The sequence below is a fragment of the Sphaeramia orbicularis genome, chromosome 5 (genome assembly GCF_902148855.1).
Source record: "Sphaeramia orbicularis chromosome 5, fSphaOr1.1, whole genome shotgun sequence".
NCBI classification, from domain to species: Eukaryota; Metazoa; Chordata; class Actinopteri; order Kurtiformes; family Apogonidae; genus Sphaeramia; species Sphaeramia orbicularis.
Genome location: NC_043961.1, coordinates 44,714,198 through 44,740,668, shown reverse-complemented (window position 1 = coordinate 44,740,668; position 26,471 = coordinate 44,714,198). Strand labels below are relative to the sequence as shown.

General features: G+C 41.6%; 1 protein-coding gene across 1 annotated transcript in view; it reads left to right on the top strand.

The window, feature by feature from the left end:
* The window catches only part of flnba (filamin B a), a 290,646-nt gene that overhangs the window by 210,300 nt on the left and 53,875 nt on the right, over positions 1-26,471 (top strand). The window contains 4 exon segments of the mRNA XM_030135348.1: positions 17,068-17,201; positions 17,203-17,335; positions 23,375-23,512; positions 23,594-23,709. Of these exon segments, the coding sequence (XP_029991208.1) occupies positions 17,068-17,201; positions 17,203-17,335; positions 23,375-23,512; positions 23,594-23,709 (521 nt within the window).

The window sequence follows — 26,471 nt, the reverse complement described above, 5'->3', positions numbered from 1 at the left end:
GCAGCGTTCTCCTTTAGGTCAGCAAATGTCCATGGTCTGAACACCAAGATGGGCCCGTCCGGCCCGCTGACTTCCACCATGGGCATCTGTGAGGTCGAAGGCCCCGCCGGGCCTCCCTCATGGTGGTATGCTCTTCCGCTTCTTGTCTTAGACGTCAGACTTTCATCAGCAGCCCCACCCATCAGGGCGGGGTCAGTCGAGTCGGGCATGCGCAGTGGAGAAGATGGGAGGACCCCGGCCCTGGGGGCTCGTGGTGTCGGTACCGGATGGGAGGTATCGACCGAGAAAACCTGGAGGGGATGTGGGTTGATGGGGCGGCGCGGCGGGCAGACGTCCAGATCCGGGTCCACTTTTGCAGCCTGCACAGAGACACAAGGGGGAGGGGAAAGCAGTGTATTGTAAAGCGGCGGCGGAGCCGAGGCATTGTCTGTTCTACCTATCACGGCCCCGCCTTCATCTCCCGCTCCTGCCAATTGTTTACCATTCTTTCTCCTATCTCTACACTCAGCCTCCTCCAACCACATTCCAACACATTTGCTACACGACTCCCATTGTTTATAATCCTTAACCTTGATTCGCTTATCTTTTTTCTTAGCCTCCCACTGTTTCTCTAATTTTTCCTTCATCTCATTCAACTTCTGTATGCTTAAAGTCCCCGTTTTAGGAAAAATGCCCATGCTTACCCAATAATCAGCACAGTCAAGCACAATTTCCCCATATTTTTTACTCATCATTTTTGGAATTGGGGCCTCCCTGTCCACACCCCCGCCACTTTTCACCAGCTGGTTTCCCATGTTTACACTTAGAACGTCTCCTAAGCGGTTTTTGTTCCTCGGCGAACAAAATACTAAAAAACCCTTTTGATTTTTCTTTTCAGTTGTCAGCGAAAAAATCACCTAAAACGCTTACAAGTTTGTTATAAACTTTACCCTACTGTATTTACATACAGTAGCAACCTTATACGATTTTTCTTTTTTGGTTGAAGGCAGGCGAAAAAATCTCCCAAAAACGCCTGTACTCTATTGCATTTGCCTACAATAGCAACCTTATACGATTTTCTTTTTGGTTGAAGGCGAAAAAATCTCACAAAAACGCCTGTACCCTATTGTATTTGCATACAATAGCAACCTTATACGATTTTCTTTTTGGTTGAAGGCGAAAAAATCTCACAAAAACGCCTGTACCCTATTGTATTTGCATACAATAGCAACCCGACTCAGGTCTATATATTTTTTTCCTCTTTTTTTTTTTTTTTTTTTTTTTTTTTTAATTATATAAACCCGAATCGCACACCACTATTATTTCAGTGACGTGCCCAGTGACGTGAGTTTGGACCACAGGGAGTACCCCACAACCCCCAACTGTAACTTTCTCACCGTGTGTTGTGTCGTTGAACTCAGTCTAGATTCCAGTGGTGAGACGGGCGGGGCTCGGAGCCGGTCCCCCGTCCGCGGTGTCGTTTTACCACGGGGCTACAGCCGCTTTTTGGCCCGTAGGATGATCAGTCCACCAATCTCCGTTCCCCGTCCGAACACACTCACGGAATCCTGCCGACAACGCCAATTTGTCGTGGAAATTTACCGTTCAACTGTTACTCACACAAAGAAAAAGGGAGAAAGTTAGAGTTAAAATAATAAATGCATTTATTGAGAAATCAATCACAGACAAAGCTCTGTAAATGAAGTCTGCCTAAACAAGAGAAAACTAAAGATTATATAGAACCAAATCCAACCCCCTCAAACTATGCTGTCATTCCTTACGTACATCGTACCACCCCATACTACTCCTTCTCTGCTCCGTGAAGAGGTCATGAGGACCTCTTCACTCTAACCTTGCTTGAATACAGGCGCCATCCTCTATCTACACATTCAGACATTTAGGTGTTTGGGTTTCAACTCAAGGTAAGAACTTCGTCCCCAAGTCGGGGTTGCTACAGAGTGGTAAACATCACACATAACAATGACTCAGCATGTACTTAACAGTATAACATATTAAAAGAGTATAAAATATAAAAAGTAAATTTTTCCACCACATAGGCCAATAACATAATAACTGGCCAATAACGTAATAAAAGTCCTGAGCCGATAATGTATTAACTTTTGGCCACCAGCATAATAACTTATCATGTTATTGGCTGGTTATTACGTTATTGGCCTGGTAAAAAAAAGAATTCTTTCCAAATGTAATAACTGAGCCAATAACGTAATAATATATTAATATCACTGTATTTAAGTTTCATTTATTAGATATAAATGCTAAATATTCTCTGTGTGTGTGTGTGTGTGTGTGTGTGTGGTGTGCCAATGCATCTGTATCTGTGTGTGTTTTAGCTGATGAATCTGGTAAAATTTTGTGGAACGGAACAACTAAAATGAATAGATCAAATATAGGACAAACCCTTAAAAATGTTTATAACCCCTGATATTATCAAACTGTAATTATTAATAATGATAATAACTAGCCAACAGTTAGCTAGGTATATAGTCAGTTAACTTTGAATACACTCTCAATAATGTTATATCCTCTTGCACTAAATATTAGATATATATATATAAGATTGTACAGGGTATATGCAAGAATTTCAACAAAATGAACTGTTCACCAAAAAATTGATCACTGATTACTTTCAACATACAGTATGTGCTAGAAAGGAAGAAAGGAAGTTTGGATAACTGAAGAAAGTCAATGTCCACCACTGCCATCTAGTGGTCAATTTTGGGAAATCAAAAAATCCTTAACCCTAAAACACCAAACACCAAACGTATCATATTTGATACATGAGTTTTGAAGCCCTCTACATGATCAGTGTGATTTTTTTTTCTTAAAAACCTTATGTATACAATTAGATACATGCAATGCATAGACAATCCACCATGGGGGAGGAATTCGTTCACCGGAGGCCTTTCCAGTGACACTACAAGATTGTCATTAATGAGGAACGAGGCACAGGTGGTTTTTGAAGAAGAACTTTGCCACTTTTGAAAAGGTTAAGGTCTGAAAACATTTTTTTTTTTTATTGAAACATCAACAGGCAGAGTTACTGGGCTGATGCAATGTGAAATTACTCAATATTTCATAATCTATGTTTTAGTAAAACCATGTTGAAAAAGGCATATCAAATTGATACAGCAGGTATATGAGGTCATGTAACTCTAAATCAGTCACTTGTATTTTATTGCATTTCATGCATTGTACATGTCATTAGGCAACATAATTCTTTTTTATTTTTCAAGTAACTATATAAATGTTTAAATTGGTACATGGTAATTTGGTACATTTAGTGCAAAAAATGTAGATATGGGTGCTTCTTTGAAACTGGGTTTATTTGGTATCTGGCACTTTTCCAGTTTTTTAGACCCAATAATAAAAGAGAATGAAAACAATTTCCCCCAGGATATACCTAATGATGACCTCAGATAAATGCAAAAAATCCCCAAATTAATGAATTTTTAATGAAATTCAGGACCCAAATTGGGATATGAAAAGTTACCTAGGTGTCATTTTGATCTGAAAACATGGCTGTAATGGTTTTATATAGACTTAAATAAAGACAGTATGTTAATGTGTTGATTCTAGTTTTTTCTAATCCAGACATATAGGTTTTTCATGCATCTCAGTCTCGTTCCAGGTTTCTTGTGGAACCCATCATGTCCATTTGTGTTAAATGTGGAACCTGCCCATTTCAACACATGTAAATCGTGAGTGATTTTGCAACAGTGGTTATTTTTATGAAACACTCTACCTTGCATATTTACTTCGATTCTCAAAATGTACATGTAAGAAAATAAAAAGATATTCAAAAAATAGTAGCGTGTAATTTTCATGTCCTTTTTATCAGGTGACATGAATTTTTGTATGCACCATCATCAAAACGTATTTTATAGGAAAAATAATGTATTTATCTCAGTAAATATTTATTTTTAAATAGACCCAAAGTTCTTCCAAACTTGCTTTATAACATTAGTCTACATCTGGTTTGAATGTTTAGCCCCCATGTCCTGTTTTTAGGGACCAGTTTCATAGAAGCACCCATATTCAACTTGCTGTATCATGATGATTGATGACTAGGTGGATGTTGCCATGGTACCATTGCTAGTAACTTCCTTTTGCTTACTGATTTTCACTAGAAACTGACCAGTTTAGAGGAGAAAACACAGTAACCTGTTTTTTGTGTGTGCATGTGTGTTTTTAGATGGCAAAAAAAATACAGTGTTGATGAGGCATTGAAAATGATTACGCTATAATTATGATATGATTATAAGCTCGCATTTGTACAGTAAGAAATGCCGAGTGCATCTCTGTCTGAAAAAGGACAGAAACTGTTTTCAGGCCTCCCACCATGCAAAATAAAATTTGTTAACCACAAAATTAGGAAAGACTGAAATGTTATGTCTTCCAGACTTCCACTGCCATTTCCACTGTTGTATTTGTCATTACTGCATGACAGTAGCACTGGAAAATGTTTTATGTATGTTTGGAATTACCAGTTTGTGAGATATGTTTGTGTTGTATTGTTTTTTTTGTTTGTTCAAAAACATAATATTTGAGCACTGAGATGCAATGTATCAGATATGATACAATTTGAAACTCATACATAGAAATCAGTATTTTACTTTTTTTTTTTGGGTTGTTCAGAAGGACCAATAAAGGTTTTAAAGAATTAGAATTTTCTGTCAATGATTTAATGGTTCAGGCTTTATAGGGTTAACAGTGAAAAAAAAAAAGTACTTTCTTCAAGAGCGGGTTACATGTCATAAATATCATATATATTTCATATCATACCATTGTCCGTGTTTGCAAACATGTATGCTTCGACTTCGTTTGGAGATAGTTTGAAAGGCTAAGGACAGCAGACAGGACTAGAGATTATTTTAACCATCAAGTTAAATAGACAATACAGAGAGAGAGAGAGAGAGAGAGAGAGAGAGAGAGAGAGAGAGAGATATTTATCACAGTGTTATATCTATAATGAAAACCTAAATACAGTGATATTAATATATATATTATGTTATTGGCTCAGTTATTACATTTGCAAAGATTTTTTTTTTACCAGGCCATAACGTAATAACCAGCCAATAACGTAGTAACATTACTACGTATAATTTATTACGGTTATTGGCCAAAAGTTATTACGTTATCGTTCAGGACGTTTATTACGTATTGACCAGTTATTACTTATTGGCCTATTACATTTTAAAAATGGCAGATTATTACGTTATGGGTTCGTTATTACATTATTGGTTAAGTATTATGTTATTGGCTTCTACAGTCCCATTCATTTCAAGCAGATGTAAATATGCGGTTTGTGTACATGACATGTACATGCTCGGAAAGGTCTCACGCTGTGAATGTGAATATGAGTGAGAGTGGTGACAGTGGCGAAAAGGTGACCACGTCACTGCATTTTCATCGTCACTGCGCACACTGCGGACTCAATAGCCTTGCGCCGGTGTTACTCAGCTTTGCCTAAAATAATCTGAGCAGGAACAATATATCCATTTCCATGGCACCACATATTTGGCCTTTATTTGAAAGGTCTCAAGGTCCCCCATGTCTCCAGTGGGTCCAATGTCACGTGCCGTGCACTTACACTCATGTGACTGACCCCGACTAGGCGTGGCCCATTGACTCCCATTCATTCAAGCAGATGTAATATGCGGTTTGTGTACATGACATGTACATGTTCAGACAAAGTTTTATACAATAATGTTTATTGCATTTTTACAATTAAACATTTATACAAACCATATCAGACCTAATATCCAACAGTGGCGGGCTATGCATTTGGTAACCTACTCAACTAAATCCACTTCTCAATAAAGTGAAGGTAAAAGAACCTTTATTGTCCCCTGGGGGAAATTCATTTTGGGCACAGTGCTACATATCATTGCTTCACAAGACAGATAAAAACATCATCACATGGCATATTATACCAATGATAGTCTGTCCATATAACACAGACATGGACTACACATGACAATCACAAACACAGAACATAGAGACGCCTAAAGTGCAGGGGAGGAAAAAAAAAGGTGCTGAAGTGCTGTGTGTTTTGTTGCACATTGCTCTATCGCACTAGTTCTTAACATTGTTCAGCGCTTAATGACGTTGGGACAAATGATAATTTGAGTGCGGTTGGTTTTGCACTTTGGCCTTACGAAATCTTCTTCCTGATGGAAGAAGTTCATATTTGGAGGACAATGGATGAGTAGGGTCTGAAGAGATTTGTTGTTCCTTGTTTCATGACTGACTGGTTAATACAGATTATCTATGGACTGATATTCTCTCATACCTATAATCTTCATTGCTGTTTTGTGCATACTGGCCAGCCCTGTTCTTCAATTGGACGGATAGGTTGCCATAACCAGGCTGTGATGCCATATCTAATGAGGCTCTCTAAGAATAGCTCTGTAAAAAGTCAGCATAATCTGCTGCTGACCCCATACAGCCTCAGTCGTCCTTAAAAATACAGTCTTTGCTGCAGTTTATAGCACAAGTTTTCTAGTGTGTGGTTTCCAGCAAAGAAGGTTATCAATATGGACCCCTAGGTATCTGTATGTGGCCACTTGATCGATGGTCTGGTCTTTAATGACCACTGTCTCGTGTGTGGTCACTTGCCTCGGGTCAAGAACCATCTCTTGTGTTTTTGTCACATTTAAAACCACATGGTTTTTGTCACACCACTTAATAAATGTGTTGATCTCATCATGTATACAAAAGTGTCCATGTACTTATGCAGAAGACTCAGAATTGCTGTGTCATCTGCAAATTCAAAGATAAAATTGTTGGGGTGTACTTTCCTGCAGTCATAGGTGTACAGTGTGAAAAGTATTGGTGAAAGCACACAGCCTTGTGGTACTCCTGACTACAGTGTTTAATACCCGACAGTGTCTGATTGACCTTCACTTGCTGTGTGTGATTAGTTAAAAAGGAATAGAACCATTTAATCAATGTAGTGTTAACATTCATGTCCTTCAGCTTATCCAGAAGCAGGTGGGGTTTACAGTATTAAAAGCTGAGCTAAAATCAATGAATACAATTCGAGCATATGCTTTTGTCTCTTCCAGGGACGGTTCTAGGATCAGAGGTTTAGGGTGCTGAGCACCCAGTGTGCTGCCTGGTCAGGCAAGAGAAATTTCACTGTTTTTGTACAATTTAACGCAATTTCAGACCATCATTCCTACGTTTGTGAAAGAAAAGCATACAGTTTTTTGGGTATGAGAAACTCTGTGACTCTAATTGCTGGTGGAAGACAATCCTCCATGCTCCTCAACATATACAGTATACGAGAGAATGGGTTTAACTCCAGAGGAATATTAGTGTCAGAGCTACCAGATCTACTTGAAAACACTGTCTGCACATGACAATACATTCACTTTACAGATTCTATCAGTGGAACATTAATAAATCTGTTGTATAAATGGACAGAAACCAACATATATGTTGAAGAACACACCATCGTATACCGTCAAAACATCAGCAAACCAGTTTTGGTCATTTGTTTTCCAATTAATCTAATTAAAATATGTAACATTTAGCACATTTAATGTCTGAGGCAGATAATTTCTAAAAAAAAAAAAAATTTAGACCAGTGTATATGTTAAGCATCTCGCTGCTCTCCTCTCTTTGTGCTTTAACCAAAAGGCAAATAACCAAACAATGTGTTTTATATCTAATAAGAGATATACACTGGTACATTTATTAATTTACAACATCATTGTAATAGAATATTTGGTTGCTGTGAAAAATGAGGTTATATGAGTTGATCTTAGAATCTTACCTGAATCTGGCTCTTTTTTATTTTTAGAAAAAAACAAACAACAATTGTACGTTCATGATGAGGCTGGCTGTGTGTGCGCGCGCACACACAAAATAGGAGTTAATGGACATCCAGTCAGATAAAAGTCAGTAGCACCTTGTCTTTAATATTAACACATGACACAACAGCAGCTTCTCTCAGTCCAGTTCAAACAGATAGAGGTTGATTGAACCACATGGACCATTTCCTAGCTAGAAAAAACATCAGCTAACTCCCTAACAGCATAAATGGTGATTTACCTTTCAATGCAGCAAAAACTGGGACTGGTGATGATAGTAATAGGGCTGGGTATCATGGCCAATTTCCATAATTGATTTGATTTCGATTCACAAGGTTCTGAATCGATTAATCATGATTCGATTCGATTCAGTATTAATTGATTGATTCAGAGTAATTTAGTGATACCAAAGTACAATTTTGAGTTGTAACCTGATTATTTGAGTAGTGGAGTTTTGCAACACATCAATACTGGTATCAATATTGATATTAGAATGGAAATAAATATGACATTTCAGCAGTAAATAGCTGAATGTGCTCTGAAATAATGATCAGGACAGAAATATTGCCATGTTTCTACAGTGGCTCAGGATGTAGTTCTTTGTCATCTTTATTCTGTTTTCTGGCTGGAGGCTTCTACTCATTGGGTGGGGGGTGGGGGGTGGGGGGTGCTCCGTGATTGTTGGTCGGAGCAGAGCAGGGCTGGGGGGTGAACGCGCTCTGTGAATGTTGGGTCGGGGAGCGGGTGGGGGGGTGGTAGCGTAGCGTAAGCGGTTGGACATTGTCGCTTTATTATTCCTCTAACTCCATACTCAGCCATAGGTGATAGTTTGGATCCAAGTTTATTATTGCAAGAACCACTGGCTTCCGTGAGTCGCCAGGCGGCCACTTCTTTCACACTGCGGGTTAAGGTGGCCTTACACTGTGCGAGTTTAGAGACGATTTCTCACTCGTGCGACTCTTTCTGGGATCGGGCCTGATATGCCTCTAATTGTGTGTCGTGTTTCGTGCAGTGTACATGGGGTAAAGAGAAGCGATTAGCACCTCACGACCACCATCACGACCAGCAATCGTGTGTTCGCAAGGAAAACAGAAGCTGTTTGAAATCCTGCTCGCTCCTCGTGAGTGTATCATACTGTCAAAGCAGTGCCACGAACCGATGCGCCTCAAATTCTCACACTGTGCATGCGCGAACACAGACGCGTACAGTAGCGTACAAGCTAAGAGTAGCTGGCTATTGTCCTAGTGCAGTTTAGCTGTTGCAGCTTATCTCTAGTTCTAGTGGATGACAGCCCATACTGTCCACGTCTGGACAACCAATGCCTGCACCAAACACATCACTGTCTTTTCTTCTTTTTTGATTCCTCACAGATAAGGCACATATTACCAAAGCAGCTCGTTGGTTTTTGTTTAGCACTACCATTTCGTGACTCATGCCAATGCACAATCGTCTATATGCACTTTTGGATTCCTTGGTATTTTAACGTTGTATTTCCGGATACAACACTCAAACGTGTCGTGTGTCCTGTGTGTATGGTCCTACAGTGGTGAGCCGTCAGGTCGCAATACGAGCGTCGGTCCGTACAGTGTGAGAACAGGAATCGTGAGCCTGACTGTACGACTGATTCGCACAGTTTGAGATGGAGCTGCGTGCGACGATCGAAATAATCGCACAGTGGATGGCCGCCTTTAGAGTTTGAGGTCGGGAGGACCTCCAGCGGAAGGGGGTTTTTCCTCACCCTTCCTCTGCGTCTTTTCCACGACAGAGCCGTCGCAAGCGATACCAAGACCACCCCCCAGGGGTTCGTAAGACGGAGCCGGCCACGTTTCCGTGTACTCCCGGTCCTGCTCTGAAAAATCGATCACATCCACTATTAATCGATTACACAAAATTAAAACGAGATCGATCTAAGATCGATTAAATCGATTTTTTTACCCAGCCCGAGATGATAATGTGTTGGTATTAAGTGGTTGAAGTAAAGAAATGTCACATGTCCTGGTTTACCACCAAGTACTTCCTACCTGTGAAGTGCTCAGAGTCTGAATTGAGAAAGGGGGAGGGATGGGGGAGGATCAAACCATTTCCAAGACAAGGTGGGTGGGTGGGGGGGCGGTATTTCTGTTGTTAAAATATTACGTTTCAGCCATTTACTGCGTATGGTTTTGACATTTTTCTAGCATATTAAATATGGACATAAAGTAAAACAAGAAATAAGAAAAATTTCAGCAACCTTAAAATATTTTAGGGGTGCTGGGGAATCAATTTAGGGGTGCTTCAGCACCCCCAAAAATGAGCTAAAAACGCCCATGGTCTCTTCCAAGTGCCTAGAAATAAATGCAACATGCATAGGACTGCATCCTCAGTACTGTGTTTGTGTTTATAGGCAAACTGACATGCATCTAGCATTGGCTGTACTTCTGGTTTAAGCAGGGATGCGACAATTTTTTCAAAACTTTCACAATTAAGGAGGTCAAAGCAACAGGATGAAAGTCATTATTCACTGTAGCACAGGACTTATTGGGAACTGGTGTTATTATTGACATCTTCCATAGAGCTGGGACGGTGTGGGTGTCTAATGACCGCTGGAATATTGGACACCATTCTGATGTCAGTTAGGAGTCCATCTGGGCCTGTGAATTTAGCAGTCTGCACAGTGCAAAAGAGACGGTGAATACAAAGTGGGCCCACCTCCAGCCAACTAGTGGTATCAGTTTCTGGTAGAGAATGCATCACTCTATCACATTCATGAGTGAAATTCGAATCTTAAATAGAAATCATTCAGTTCATTTGATTTATTCATCTAGAGTGGTAATTTGTTTTTTTTTTTACAGGATTCATGTTAGTTACTGTTTTCATTGTATTCCAAAGTTTTTTAGTATTTGAGGTTAAGAGGCTCTGTTCCATTGTTGTCTGTGTTGTTCTCTTGCTTTCGTAAAGAGTTGCTTCAATTCTTTTTGAACATCTATTAAACTCACTCTGTCTTTAATCCTGAATGCTTGCTTCTTCCCATTTATGCACTCTTTAATTTCTTTTGTTTTATAGGGCTTGTTGTTAGGATATATAACTACCTCCTTCTTAGCTATCACATCAATGCAGAATTTCATGTAGTAAGTTATAGTATCAGTTGCCTCGTCAAGCTCTAGGGTATGAAATATGGACCAGTCTGTGGTCAAAAAACACCATTTTAGTGTCTCAACTGACTCATCTGTCCAGACGTTAACAGTTTTATGTACGGGTTTACATGATTTAAAAATTGATTTATATGAAGGAATAAGATGTATTGTATTATGGTCTGAGTTACAGAGAGGGGGCTTTGACTTTGTAGAGTATGCACCCTTAACGTTGCTGTAGCATTTGTCCAGTGTCCTATTGTGTCGGATGTGACAGTTCACATATTGTTCAAAGCCTGATAAGACAGTCTCTGGTTTACAGTGGTTGAAATTGCCCTAGGAAGAAGATAGGTGCTCCAGGTGTGTGCTGTAGCTGCTCATGCACGCACTCGGTGATGCGTGCCACTGCTTTACCTGCGCTGCCGCTGGGGGGTATATAAACAGCACCTATTATGATGTTTCCAAACTCTCTTGGCAGGTAATGGGGTCTCAGTGATATGCAAAGCGGTTCTGTCGGGGGTGCATACTGTGTCTCTGACTGTACAGTACAGGCCAAAAGTTTGGACACACCTTCTCATTCTTCGCATTTTCTTTATTTTCATGACTATTTACATTGTAGATCCTCACTGAAGGCATCAAAACTATGAATGAACACATGTGGAATTATGTACTTACCAAAAAAAGTGTGAAATAACTGACAACATCTCTTATATTCTAGTTTCGTCAAAGTAGCCACCCTTAGCTCTGATGACTGCTTTGCACACTCTTGGCATTCTCTTGATGAGCATCAAGAGGTAGTCACCTGAAATGGTTTCCACTTCACAGGTGTGCCTCATCAGGGTTACTTCGTGGAATTTCTTGCCTTATTGATGGGGTTGAGACCATCAGTTGTGTTGTGCAGAAGTCAGGTTGATGCACAGCTGACAGCCCTATTGGACAACTGTTAGAATACATATTATGGCGAGAACCAATCAGCTAAGTAAAGAGAAACAAGTGGCCATCATTACTTTAAGAAATGAAGGTCAGTCAGTCCAGAAAATTGCAAAAACTTTGAATGTGTCCCCAAGTGCAGTCGCAAAACCATCAAGCGCTCCAACGAAACTGGCTCACATGAGGACCGCCCCAGGAAAGGAAAGACCAAGAGTCACCTCTGATGCTGAAGATAAATTCATCTGAGTCACCAGCCTCAGAAATCGCAAATTAACAGCAGCTCAGATTAAAGACCAGAATGAATACCACACAGAGCTCTAGCAGCAGACACATCTCTACAACAACTGTTAAGAGGAGACTGCGCCAATCAGGCCTTCATGGTCAAAAGCTGCTAGGAAACCACTGCTAAGGAGAGGCAACAAACACAGGAGATTTATTTGGGCCAAGAAACACAAGGAATGGACATTAGACCAGTGGAAATCTGTGCTTTGGTCTGATGAGTCCAAATTTCAGATCTTTGGATCCAACCGCCAATGTCTTTGTGCGACACAGAAAAGGTGAACGGGTGGATGCTACATGCCTAGTTCCCACTGTGAAGCATGGAGGGGGAGGTGTGATGGTGTGGGGGGTGCTTTGCTGGTGACGCTGTTGGGGATTTATTCAAGATTAAAGGCAACCTGAAGCAGCATAGCTACCACAGCATCCTGCAGCGACATGCCATTCCATCCGGTCTGCGTTTAGTTGGACCATCATTTATTTTTCAACAGGACAATGACCCCAAAAACACCTCCAGGCTGTGTAAGGGATATCTGACCAAGAAGGAGAGTGATGGAGTGCTGCGCCAGATGACCTGGCCTCCACAGTCACCGGACTTGAACCCAACCAAGATGGTTTGGTTGAGCTGGACCGCAGAGTGAAGGCAAAAGGACCAACAAGTGCTAAGCATCTCTGGGAACTTCTTCAAGACTGTTGGGAAACCATTTCAGGTGACTACCTCTGGAAGCTCATCAAGAGAATGCCAGGAGTGTGCAAAGCAGTCATCAGAGCTAAGGGTGGCTACTTTGAAGAGACTAGAATATAAGATATGTTTTCAGTTATTTCACACTTTTTTGGTAAGTACATAATTCCACATGTGTTCATTCATAGTTTTGATGCCTTCAGTGAGGATCTACAATGTAAATAGTCATGAAAATAAAGAAAAATGCGAAGAATGAGAAGGTGTGTCCAAACTTTTGGCCTGTACTGTATATTATCTACACCATTTGTCACTCACATATATGCACACGCCTCCTCCGTTCTTCTTGCCGGACCCGTCAGAGCGGCCATTGCGCACCAGTGAGAACCCATCCAGGTCTAGCAGAGCATTAGGGACCTCTTTATGGCACTATGTTTCAGTGAATATCATCAGGTTTGATTCTTGGTATTCAAAGCAGCTTTTCTGGATCACCCGGAGTTTGTCCATCTTGGGAATCAGTGACCTCGCATTGCTCAGGATGATTGATGGCAGCAGTGGTTTGCTGGCTCTCCGGCGGAGGCGCTCCCAGACACCTCCCGTCTCCCTCGCTTCCGTGGCGGCTGTGTACCGGTGTGCATTGCTCGGATGACAGCTGGTAAATCATCCGGTGGTGTAGATTGGAGTGATCGGAGGGATAGTAGTGCGTCTCCGCAGTACACCAGTCGTAATCCATGTTCCCACTGCGATGTTATCTGGCAGGGGCTAAAGCCGAGGAGCTCGCTGATGATCAGCGCCAGCAGAAAAAGTTGCAACCTAAACGCCATTGTTCGAGGCTACCAGCTGACAGTTGTCAAATATATTAGTTCATAGCGTGATCACACTTGCCAGCTGTCAGCACATGGCACAGTCACACTCACAAGCACTTTTTGAAGCGTGTTGCCTCAGACATAAACACATAAACACTTACACTGATTGGTTTAAAACAAACAAACAGAAGCAAAGTAGCACGAGCCCGGGTCACTGCAGAACCGCACCACCTCTACCACCTCTACAACGTCACAATTATAGAAACCATCAATACTATACAAAAAATGCAAAATAATAACTGATCTGCCTTGGCGGAGGTATGTGCTCTCCGAGGGCTTTTCTTGTTTACATTTGTGCACAACATGATTGAAAAACAGACCGCAGCTGTTTACAACTACAGAACATGGTTCAACTCCACAGAGTTCAAACTCTTTTTCATCTGCCCTGGCACATCAGTCAACCATTTGCTTTGCATTGTATTGGTTGCATGTCTCGGATTTGTTTGGACCCGGAACCAGGAAAACGCGTGACAGTTACGTCACATTTTGTTGCAATTCTTTTCAGGATTCTGACTGGTAACAGTGCTCGATCATCTCCCCACACTACAGGCTTGGCATGCTCTTGAGGTATATATAGGTATAGGTAAGTGTATATATGTATGTGTATATATATATATTATATATATATATATATATGTATATATACCTACCTACCTATGTACCTATATATATAGTATATATATATATATATATAATTATATTATATATATATATATATATATATATGTAGGTATATATATATATGTAGGTATATGGGGCCATGTAAATGATGATTTTTCTGGGAAACAGTTCACACATGCACAAATTTGTATTTTTTTTTTTTTTTAACTGAGGAGGGGAAATATCCATTTTCAAAGATACCCGGTTACATGTAAATGTAGCCTAAAATCTTGATTGGACAAAATATCTTACATATCTTACATACGCAATACACATACTGGAAGCAATGTGGCCAAAGAGAAATGAAGAGAATAGTCTATTAGGAATAAATTAATACAATTTCAGGTAATAATTATTAGAAATTAGGTTGTAAATTAAGTCAGTGTTTCTGATAGTGTTTAGGCCAGCAGAGAAGGCCTTGCTGAACCTGACGGCCCCAGACTGATAAACATGTATACACACAGTTAACTTGCCACCACAATAAATGAAGATTTCCCCAATAACAATAGCTACAAAAATACCCTCAATTATAAAATTATAATAAAAAATCTAATAGATTGCACATTTCCATCTGTTACAATAGGGGGGGCTTAATATCAAATACCACATTAGCCCTGATTTTCTGATGCAACAAGATGTTCTAAGCACTCCTGTGTAATTTTTTTGAAATTTTCATCCAAACCCCCCACCCCCACCCCGAAAATTACTTTTTTAACTCTGAAAATCACAACTTTCACAGCTTCTCCACTCTTTTGTCCAGTGCAATGTATAAATATGTTCAATGATGGGCATTTAATGATCTTGTAAGTGCCACATTGTATCGTAAGAGGACTTTGTTCTATGAAAAGTCTAAGGTCAAGGTCATATTGTAGGTTAAAGGTCACCAAAATGCCTATTTTTTTTTTTCAAAAATTCTACCATTCTGACATTTTATCAAATATGTCCTAAGTTCTCTTCCCTCTGGTTTCCTGGTGGGATCCCCCCAAGGCTTTGGCCCTTTCAAAGCCACATTAGGGACAAAGTATTGCAACATGTACCTTCCATTTGAATTTGCCGCTGTTAGTGTGGCAGGAAACACTAGCACCCATTTTGGCGGGAATCACCAACACTTCAGTCATTCATTTTCTAAACCCGCTTTATCCTCACTAGGTCGCTTGGAGCTTATCCAAGCTACTTACAGGTGAAGGCAGGGTTCACCCTGGACATTTTGCCAGTTCACCACAGGGCTGACATATAGAGACAAACAATCACTCTCACATTCACACCTATGGGTGATTTAGATTAACCAATTAACCTATTAGTGCATGTCTTTGGATGGTGGGAGGAGCCAGAGTACTCGGAGAGAACCCACGCAGACACAGGGAGAACATGCAAACTCCACACAGAAAGGTCCTACCCCCATCGACTGGTGTTGGAATCGAACCCAGGACCTTCTTGCTGTGAGGCACAAGTGCTAACCACTGCACCACCGTGTTGCCCATCAGTAACACTACATTACAACCCATTGTCATGGAGCTACAAGTATTGCAACGGGACATTCATTCATTCATTTTCTGAACCCCTTTATCCTCACTAGGGTTATGGGGGTCGCTTGGAGCCTATCCCAGCTACTTACGGGTGAAGGCGGGGTAGACCCTGGACATCTCTCCAGTTCATTGCAGGGCTGAACATATAGAGACAAACAATCACTCTCACATTCACACCTACAGATGATTTAGATTAACCCATTAACCTATCAGTGCATGTGTTTGGATGGTGGGAGGAAGCCAGAGTACCCGGAGAGAACCCACGCAGACACGGGGAGAACATGCAAACTCCAGGACCCTCTTGCTGTGAGGCACGAGTGCTAACCACTGCACCACTGTGTCGCCCGCAACGGGATATATTAATATAATTTGTAAAGTCATGTGAAACTACCGTTTGTTATTTTTGACATGTCTATATGGATAATACATTGAGTAAATAGCTCTGTTTAATGTGTCATATTGAATGGAAGTTGCTTGTGGTCAATAGATATGTTATGAGGAGAGAACCTGAGCCGAACATTTTGAAGAACCCACATTAACAGCTTAAATCCATGAAATATGCATTTTTGACCATTGGGTGACCTTTGACCTATAATTTGACCTTGACATTACACCTTTTGTAGTGCAAAGCACTCTTACGACATGACATGTCTCACAAAAAAACATTTAAGAGCCCAGCATGTGCTACATTGTACTTTATCAAAAGTGAAGAAGGTTTGAAAGTTGCCAAAAAAAACCACGTTTTCAGGGTTGAAAAAGTAATTTTTGGGGTGGGGGATGGAGTGGGAGTTGGGCTTGATTTGAAATTTTTTCCCATTTTTGTATTCCAAGACATGGAGCATTAGAAAATTGGAGCTAAAGTTCAATCTGAAAATTTTCTTGAAATAAGCCCCCCCCCCCGTTACAATATTCATGTACAACTATAAGTAAATAATATGTATGTATGTACAGAAGCAGTAATAGAAATAGAAAATTCTGTTTATATTTCTGTTCACTCCTGAATGTTTCTGCCTGTTTTTCTACACTTTGTTTTTAAACACTCATCCCCCCTCGACATTTCCCCTCAGTGGGATCAGTAATCTATATATCTTATCTTATCTTATCTTATCTTACGGTTCCTAGAGCTTGTAGAAGTCCTTCCTGTTGCCATTTGTGTGTTTATTATTTTTTGATCAACTGTTCTCTGTTCCATGTCCTTCATAGCCATCGACATACACGATGTCACTGCTGAGGTCACGTCTCCTTCCGGATCTCACCAGCCCGCTGAGTTGGTGGCTGTTGGTAAGGATACCTACTGCGTGCGCTTCGTCCCCACGGAGATGGGCGTGCACAGCGTGAAACGTGAAGTACCGGGGTTTGCATGTGCCCAGTAGCCCCTTCCAGTTTACTGTGGGGCCACTGGGGGAGGGAGGAGCCACCAAGGTGAGAGCAGGAGGACCGGGACTGGAGAGAGCTCAGGCAGGAGAACCAGGTACATACACTGTCACTACACTGATTGCCCCCCCCCCCATAAAGTGGCTGCAAAAATGTCACCGTGTTTCCTCTGTGGATATAAACAGCTAATTATAAAGTAGACAAATACAATTGCTTGTTTGCATTTGATTATGCACATGAAAAATATATATATTTATTTTATTCAGAAGTTTGGTTTTGCCTCTGCAAGAATAACGACAGTGTTCCAAAGGCCATATTTATTTCATTATTTGTAAGGTTCATACAGCTCTGGAAAATATTAAGAGACCACTGCAATGTCCTCTGCAATCAGCATGTCTGCATGCATGGCAGCCATTCCATTCTACAAGCACACCTTATTCCCACCTTAACCTTATTTAAGAAAGAGAAGTATAAAAAACATTACTGTGGCCCTCACTATCTTCTTACAATAAGCAAAAACAGTGTTATTAGTACTGCAAAAGTAATTGGAATCCAAAATAACTATTGAAAACTACGCAGCTTCTGTTCTGACAACTTTCTCAAACTCTGAGGACTGGTCTTACTACCAGGATGATGCTCCTTGTCTCAGCTAGGTCAATAAAGGTGTGGATGATGGACCACCAGATGAAGATCCTGTCATGGCCAGCCCAATCTCCTGACCTGAACCCACTTTGAAAACCTGTGTAGCAAGGTGGATGGTCACAAGCCATCAAATATTAGGGATGTAACAGTGCACCTGGTTGTACCGAACCATTATGGTTTGGGGCCTTCGATACAATACGGAGGTGAACCAAACTAATACATGTAGCCTATGTAAACACTCGGCAAGCAGAGGATGGCTGCAAGCAGAACCCATGTGCAGAGTTTCCTCTATAAACATTCAGCACTGGCGAATTCTCAGTGCTGCTGCGAAAACCAAAGCATAATAAAAGAGAGTATAACAGAGGCCCAGAAGCTGGGTCGGATGTTCGAAGCATGTTAAGTTTCACTTTTCAGTTTTTTTTTTTTTGCAGCTTTGTGGCACAAAAGACTCCACAGGTTCCTTTATACCATAAAGGTTTTAATTTTTTAACTCAAGTTGGCAAAATCAAGTGAATCTTCTCCTCTTCACCTTCACCGGGCCTCTGCTGCGGCATTACTGAGGCATTACTGAACATTCAAAAATACAAAACTACATAACATTTGGGATGCCTGTTAATGCACAAATGAGCTGAACAATATTTTGTAGAAATGTCCTGTGTCCCACAGGTAGTTATGGGTCACACCCCTCTCACCCCCCACCCCCCTTCACTGGTCTCCTTCACTGTACCAAAAACGTATTGAAAATGTATCAAACTAAAGATCCCTGTACCAAAAACGTACCAAACCGAAATTTTTCTGTACAGTCACACCCCTATCAAACATTGCTGAGCTTCTTGAATTTCTGTGCCAGGAGCTGCATAAAGTCATCCAACAGCAATGGTGGAGAGCCAAGACATGTGAAAGCTGTCATTGAAAATCTGGGTTATTCCACCAAATATTGATGGCTGAACTTTTCCCTAGTTACAACACTATTATTGTGTTGTTTAGAAATGAATATAAACTTGTTTTCTTTTCATTATTTGTGATCTGAAAACACCTGCATTTTTTTTATTTTGACCATCCAGCATTCAAATTTCAAGATTCAAATTTATTTGTCATTTCAGCATATAGAATACACAGAAACGAAACATTGTCCTCAGGTCCCCGACTGTCAGCAGCATTTAGTAAATAGTATAAATTACTGATAAAAATAATAAAATAATAAAATACTGATATAAAATACAATAACCCCCCCCCCTAAAAAATTACCAATAATAACTAAAAAGATTTATTTCTAAAGTGCACAGCAGTAAAGTGCAATTTTAAAGTGCATTCTGGGGCTCAAAGTTCAGCAAGAGTTCATTCTTCAAACTGCCTCTGGATAAAAGCTGTTTCGGAGTCTGGTGGTCCATGCTTGGATGTGCCACAGTCTCCTGCCTGATAGGAGAAATGGAAAAAAAAAAAATCCATGTGCAGGGTGGGTGGTATCATCCATGATATTTTGGGCTTTTTTCCTGCACCTGCTGGTGTACAGGTCTTCAATGCAGTGAAGACAGCAGTCACAGACGCGCTCCGCAGCTCTCACCACCCGCCACAGTGCTTTTTTCTCTGCCACTGTGCAGCTGTTGTACCACACAGTCACGTTGGAGGGGAGGATGCTCTCCACTGCACATCTGTAAAAAGCAGTCAGGATGGAGGGGCTCAACCCTGCTTTCTTGAGTCGCCTAAGAAAATATAGGCGTTGGTGGGCTTTTTTCAACAGACTGCTGGTGTTGTTTGTCCAGCTAAGATTATTTGAGATATGTACTCCCAGGTATTTAAAGCAGGAGACCATTTCAACTGGATCCCCGTTGATGTGAAGAGGAGTTGGGGCACAGGTTTTCCTTTGAAAATCAACGAACATCTCCTTTTGTTTTCTTCACATTGATGCACAGATTGTTAATTTTGCACCAGGCCTCCAGTTGGCTCACCTCTCTCCTGTAGGCGGACTCATCGCTGTTGGTGATCAGCCCTACCACTGCAGTGTCATCTGCAAATTTCACTATGTGGTTTGATGTATAGTGAGCAACACAGTCATAAGTGAGCAGGGTGTATAAAAGGGGGCTTAACACACAACCCTGGGGTGAACCAGTATTGAGGCAGATGGAGGAAGATGTGGTGTTGTGGATCTTCACCATTTGTGGCCTGTTGGTGAGAAAATCTAAAATCCAGTTACACAGGGTCCTGGTTAAACCAAGAAGAGTGCGTTTGTCTATTAATGTCTGTGGGATTATTGTGTTAAAGGTGGAGCTATAATCCAGGAACAGGAGACGGACGTAAGGATCCTTTTTTTCTAAATGGGTGAGGGCCATGTGGACCAGTATGGATATGGCATCAGCAGTGGAGCGGTTTTTTTTCAGTAGGCGTACTGATGGATATCCACAGCCACATCTGTGGACTTCTTTATTTCTGTCATTACCAGTCTTTCGAAGTACTTCATGATGGTTGAAATTAGAGCCACAGGGCGGTAGTCATTCAGGCATGATACTGTGGGGCATTTTGGGACAGGTATGATAGTAGCAGTCTTGAAGCATCTTGGCACCATCTCCTGGCTTAATGACATGTTGAATATGTCTGTGAATACCACAGACAGTTGGTGGGCACAGGCTTTGAGGGTTCTCCCTGGTACCTTGTCAGGGCCTGCAGCCTTCCAGGGGTTCACCTTCTGTAGGACTCTCCTCACCTCTGTTGCTGTGACTCTGAGGGTGGGGTCACTGGATGTTGTGGTGAGCCTGGAAGGAGAGGAGGTGTTAAGAGCCTCAAATCGTGCACAAATGTTGTTAAGGGCATCGGGAAGAAAAGGATCCAGGGGGCCTTCTGTATCCTTCTTGTTGTAATCTGTTATTTCTCTGATGCCTGCCCACATTCTCTGAGGGTCATTGGGGGAAAAATGACCCTGGATTTTTAGAGCATAGTTCTCTTTTGCCTTTTTTATGCCAGCTGTTAAATTCTGCCTAGCAGCTCTGAGTGTTGTTACATCTCCAAATCTGAATGCAGAGTTCCGGCCCCTCAGCAAGGAACGCACCTCAGTATTCAGCCATGGTTTGTGGTTGGGATGGATAGTAAGTGTCTTTGAAACCATAACATCCTCCACACATTTACTGATGTACCCTGTGACAGATGTAGTGTACTCCTCTAGATCCACGTCTGTCTGTAGTTGCTGCCTCTCTAAACATCTGCCATTCAGTCCATTGAAAACAGTCCTGCAGCATGTCATCTGCCCCAGGAAGCCACACACTGATGTTTTTTTTTTGTGTTGGCTGCTAGCCTTGGTGATCAGTTGGTGATCGGTTGACAGCTCCTCCCCTCTCTTTGCCCGAGTGTCCAAGACACGTGGCTGGAGGTCTGATGACACAACAACGAAGTTGATCATCGACCTCCGGCCTAAGGTGTCCTGGTGCCACGTGCACTCATGGACATCCCTGTGCTCGAACATGGTGTTTGTTATGGACAAACTGTGACTAGCCCAGAAGTCCAATAACATAACAATGCTCAGGTTCAGATCAGGGAGGCCGTTCTTCCCCATCACCCCTCTCCAGGTCTCACTGTCACGTTGAAGTCACCCAGGAGAACAATGGAGTCCCCAGTCGGAGCACAGTCCAGCACCCCTCCCAGGGACTCCAAGAAGGCTGGGTACTCTCCACTGCCATTTGTACCGTAGGCTGAAACAACAGTGAGGCTCCTGTCCCCGACCTAAAGGTGCAGACCCTTTCAGTCACCGGGGTGAACTCCAACACATGGCGGCTGAGCTGTGGGGCTATGAGCAAGCCCACACCAGCCTGCCGCCTCTCACTGCGGGCAACTCCAGAGAAGTGGAGAGTCCAGCCCCGCTCGAGGGGTTAGGTTCCAGAGCCCGAGCTGTGTGTGGAGGTGAGCCCAACTATATCTAGACGGTATCTTTCAACTTCCCTCACAAGCTATGGCCCCTGCCCCTCCAGCAAAGTGACATTCCATGTCCCAAGAGCCAGACTCTGTACCCAGGGATCGGATCGTCGAGCCCCTGCCATCGACTGCCACCCAAATCACATTGCACCCAGCCCCTACGGTTCCCTCAGTGGGTGGTGAGTCCACCAGAGGTCGGGCCCATGTTGCCCCTTTGGGCTGAGCCCGGCCAGGCCCCGTGGGCAAAGGCCCGGCCACCAGGCACTCTCATACCAGCCCCAACCCCGGGCCTGGCTCCAGAGTGGGGCCCCGGCTGCGCCATACCGGGCAACATCACGGTCCTTGTTTTAATATTTTCCATAGTGGCTTTTGAACTGCTCTTAGTCTGGCCCGTCACCCAGGACCTGTTTGCAATGGGAGACCCTACCAGGGGCATAAAGCCCCCAACAACATAGCTCCTGGGATCATTCGAGCACTCAAAGTCCCCCACCACGGTAAGGTGGCAGTTCAAGGGGGAGACAATAATTACCATGCCTTTTTATTATGAAAGCCCAACTTAAGCATCACTTAAAAAATGCAGTTATGCTCAGATCAAATTAGATTATTTTTATTTTATTAGATTATATTTCAATTCAAGGTGACTGCTGCATCATGATGTCATAAAATTATTCAAAAGTGCAAGCTTTCGCATTGACCGAGTTAGCCAAATGTCTGTCTCACAGCTTTAACAGGCTAGAAAAGGGAGAAGAATAAAAATACATCAGGTTGTTTGACTTTTCTCCATAAGTACTTCTCTCTCTCTGTCTCTCTCTCTCATTTCACTCTGGACACACGATGTGCGCACAAGCGCAGGCATCTTTGTCCACCCATGTTTTTGCGGGTTACCCACTGGGTACCCAACCTGGTGCAAGACTCTGGCTCAGGTAATCGCCACATCAGCAACCTGCTTAGAATGAACACTGGCATAAATGGTCCAATGGATGAAAACAAAAACTCACATGCAATTCAAAATTTTCCTTCTGCCACTGGTGAGTGTGTGTTTTTGTTTTACATGCCAAACAAATTTTTTACCCGCCATTGGCACTTGGCGGGGTTAATTTTATACCCTATATTTGAATATGCAGAGTATTTAAAATACTTGTCTAGTGGTAGATTTGCAGGATTTCTGGAATATTAATGACCAAATTGATCATCATATGTTTAATGTATTCTTTGTGCAATCCTGATATGCGGGTATATCACTGGATACCACATTATGCAGAATCAGTAAGATAACAAAGAAGCAACAAGACAAATGTATAAATAAATACTTAATGCAAGACATTAAGAACATTTTCCCCTTTACAGTAACAGCCTGAAGAATGCCACAAACCACATGCAGAGTAGAAGAACAAAGGGCAGACAGGAGTAAAAAATACAGACACGGAAAGGAAACTCAGGCAGGCATAAGGCATTAGCATTAATCCTTAAAGATATCTATGAGCAGCCTGAAATAAACATATTGAGTTAAATTAAATAAGAGTCTGTCAAAGTCCTTTTTTCCTTTGTTCTGTTTCGATTTTTCTTGTTCATATCAGTCTTCATCCTCCCTTAGCGGAGTTCAGTATCTGGACCAGGGAGGCGGGGGCTGGCGGTCTTTCCATCGCCGTGGAAGGACCCAGCAGGGCTGAGATTGCCTTTGATGACCGTAAAGATGGATCGTGTGGCGTGTCGTACATTGCCCAGGAGCCTGGTACAGAGAGCACCCATTGGCTGTAGCTGTGTTGGTGGATGTATTGGTCAGTGACGTGTCCTGTGCTTGTTCATCCTCCAGGTGACTATGAGATCTCAGTGAAGTTCAATGACCAGCATATCCCGGACAGTCCATACCTGGTGCCTGTGATGGCTCCAGTGAACGACGCCCGCCGCCTCACTGTTACTGGCCTTCAGGTGAGGCATGAGTAGACACCTGCGCACACACTTGGCCCTGCCTTGCTCAAGGGCTCAGGGGCACAGTTGCATAAACACATGTTGCCATGAGTGAGGTGCAGAAAACCAAAGATGTTGAAAAATCGACTGGTTTTGTTTTTTATTAGTTTAGAGTTTTCAGATTTTTCATGTTAAAAAATCTAGGAATGTTTACATCAAAAATAAAACCAATAAATGCAGAACAGGTTCTTAATACTTTAGGAAGGACATAAAAAGGACTGTTTACTTATTACTGTCGGAGCAAATTTTAACAATTGACTTAACAACACCTTGAGAGTGAATTTTCTATGAGAAGCCCATCGTTGGAAGCCTACCATCTCACAATCAGGACATTTTTCCAATTTGTTCTATGTATTGGCACAAATTTAAGTGAGATATAGATACTGTTTAGATCAGGGGTTATTTTCTCATTTTACTTCAGGTTTCACTTTCAGCCCATTATGATCTGAAGGTGGTCAGACCAGAAAATAACAGCATTATAACCTGCTACCTTAAATCCCCGTGGATAAATCCACTCCTCTAGCTGTGGGACCATTTCCCAATGGGAACTTGACTACACCAACATATTAAAAATATCCTAAATTATCTTTTCCCCAAATTTGTCCCAAAAGAATTTTCTTTAATTGGAACGAAATGCAGTAGATTTGGATTTTTTTTTTTTTTTTTTAAATAAATTACTATTCATGTATAATTTTAACTGCTGTAAGGGCTGTGTGTTGTATATGTATTATATTTTGTAGATAGTCTCTACCATGTGAAACAATGCTGATCATGCGCATTGTCTCCTGATGTGCAAGGCTGCTGCCTGTCCCTCCCACTAGCAACTGCTTAGCAACATGAATTAATCAGTCCCTCTTGACTTTAGAAAAGGTAATTAAAAAAAAACAGATATTTATTGTCGAGATGGGCTGCTTGAAAACATCTCAATTTCTCAGAGCCCCACAGATACACAGACAGACAGATGCGCTGAGACCTCCCAGTATTATGGTAAGCTAGCAGAATCCCCAACTAATGTATGCTTTTGCGTGAATGTGGTATTTAAAAGCTGGAAGTGCTTTGGTGAAAAGAAAACTCCTTTCCACAGAGTGTGCATAATACTTTGTCAGTCAACTGTTCCGTCTTGATATTTGTACTCAAATTGCCCATCAGGCGGGCCAATGTGCTGTTTTAGCGTCTTCTATCTTTATTGGTTGGTTCTGCTGTCTGTCACTACCAGATCAACTGCCTATTTGCACATGTGCAACGGTAAACGCCACTTGGACAAACTCCCTGAAATGCGTTGCTAGAGACGTGACCCAACATGAATTAAATCAGTCCCTCCTGACTTTAAAAAAAAGGGAATTTTAAAGATATTTAATGTCAAGATGGGACTATTCCTCAACTGTAGGTATCAAATTGGCCTGTTAAAAACATCATAATTTCTCAGAATCGTGCAGACACACACGCACACACACAGATGCTCTCAGACCTTCCAGTATTATGATGTAGATAAATAATGACAACACCAAACTTTTCACTATTTTAAGCCTCAGTCCACAAAGCTTCTTACGAACGATGGGTTTGTACAAATCTCCCGGTTCATACACGTCCTGGAGTTCATAGACATTCGTGGAGGGGAGCAGTAGTTTCTTAAAGCCATTTTATGAAGTCAGTATGGCTGCCATTCAAAACGCAAGAAACATCTTGAGGCCTTCGTGGGAAAATGACGTGATTTTGTGTCGTATGAACACCATATACAGTTGTCACGGTCTTTGTAAGGGTGCCTTGAGACCTTCCTATGTCAGACCTACGGCCCACTTCAGACATTATTTTGTTGTCAGGTGAATGTATGTCACCCTACATGAAACTCATGGCACTCTCAAGTCATTGGTAGGAAGATCTAATGCTGTAGCAGAATATTTAGACTGGTATATAAACAGTGGCCTAAAAGTCCCATGTCGTGATCATCGCATTCAAGAGGGTAATAAAGCCCACAAGACTGAAACTTCTACAGCTACAAGATGAAGATCCAGCATTTGTGGCCGTTGTTTTGGTCCAACAGTAGCAGAAGAAGAGGGACATACTAAAGCACTTAACATAAAAAACCCAGATTAACATAGTTTAATGCCCCAGAACAGTGATCAATCATCAATCATGCACATCTGTTGTCATGTCCAACTTAACATACAGTAGTTAAGGACTGAACAGTATGAGTACTGTTTCTTCATTATTTCATTCATTCATTAATTTTCTGTATTGCTCGTTCTGGCGCTGGAGCCTATCCCAGCATTGGAAATGTCCACGCATAATTTGGTGATTATTGATGCTCTTTTCAAACATTAAACTACGTTAACCTATTTTTACATTAAGTGTTTTAGAATGATGTGTATTTGATGTGTTTGGGATCGTGCTCTGTCTGTGGAGCTGAAATACACATTACTGTAAAATATGCAGGAAAACTGATCTGTACTGTTAGAAATTATGAGTCATAATGAGATATCAGATGAAGAAATTTGAAGTAGAAGGTATAATAATAAAACAAAGATACACAAGAATAATAGAGGGAAGTGAACGTTAAAACACTAACCGTCCAACACACACATCCATCACCCTGATCCTCATTCCTGTGTACTGCGCATTATCACTGCAGATTTTGGTGTCATTTCAAGCTTATTTTTCTTTTAATAAACTCTTTCACTTCAGCACCGTGCGCTTAAGTCCAGTCATTTCACTCCCATCTTAAA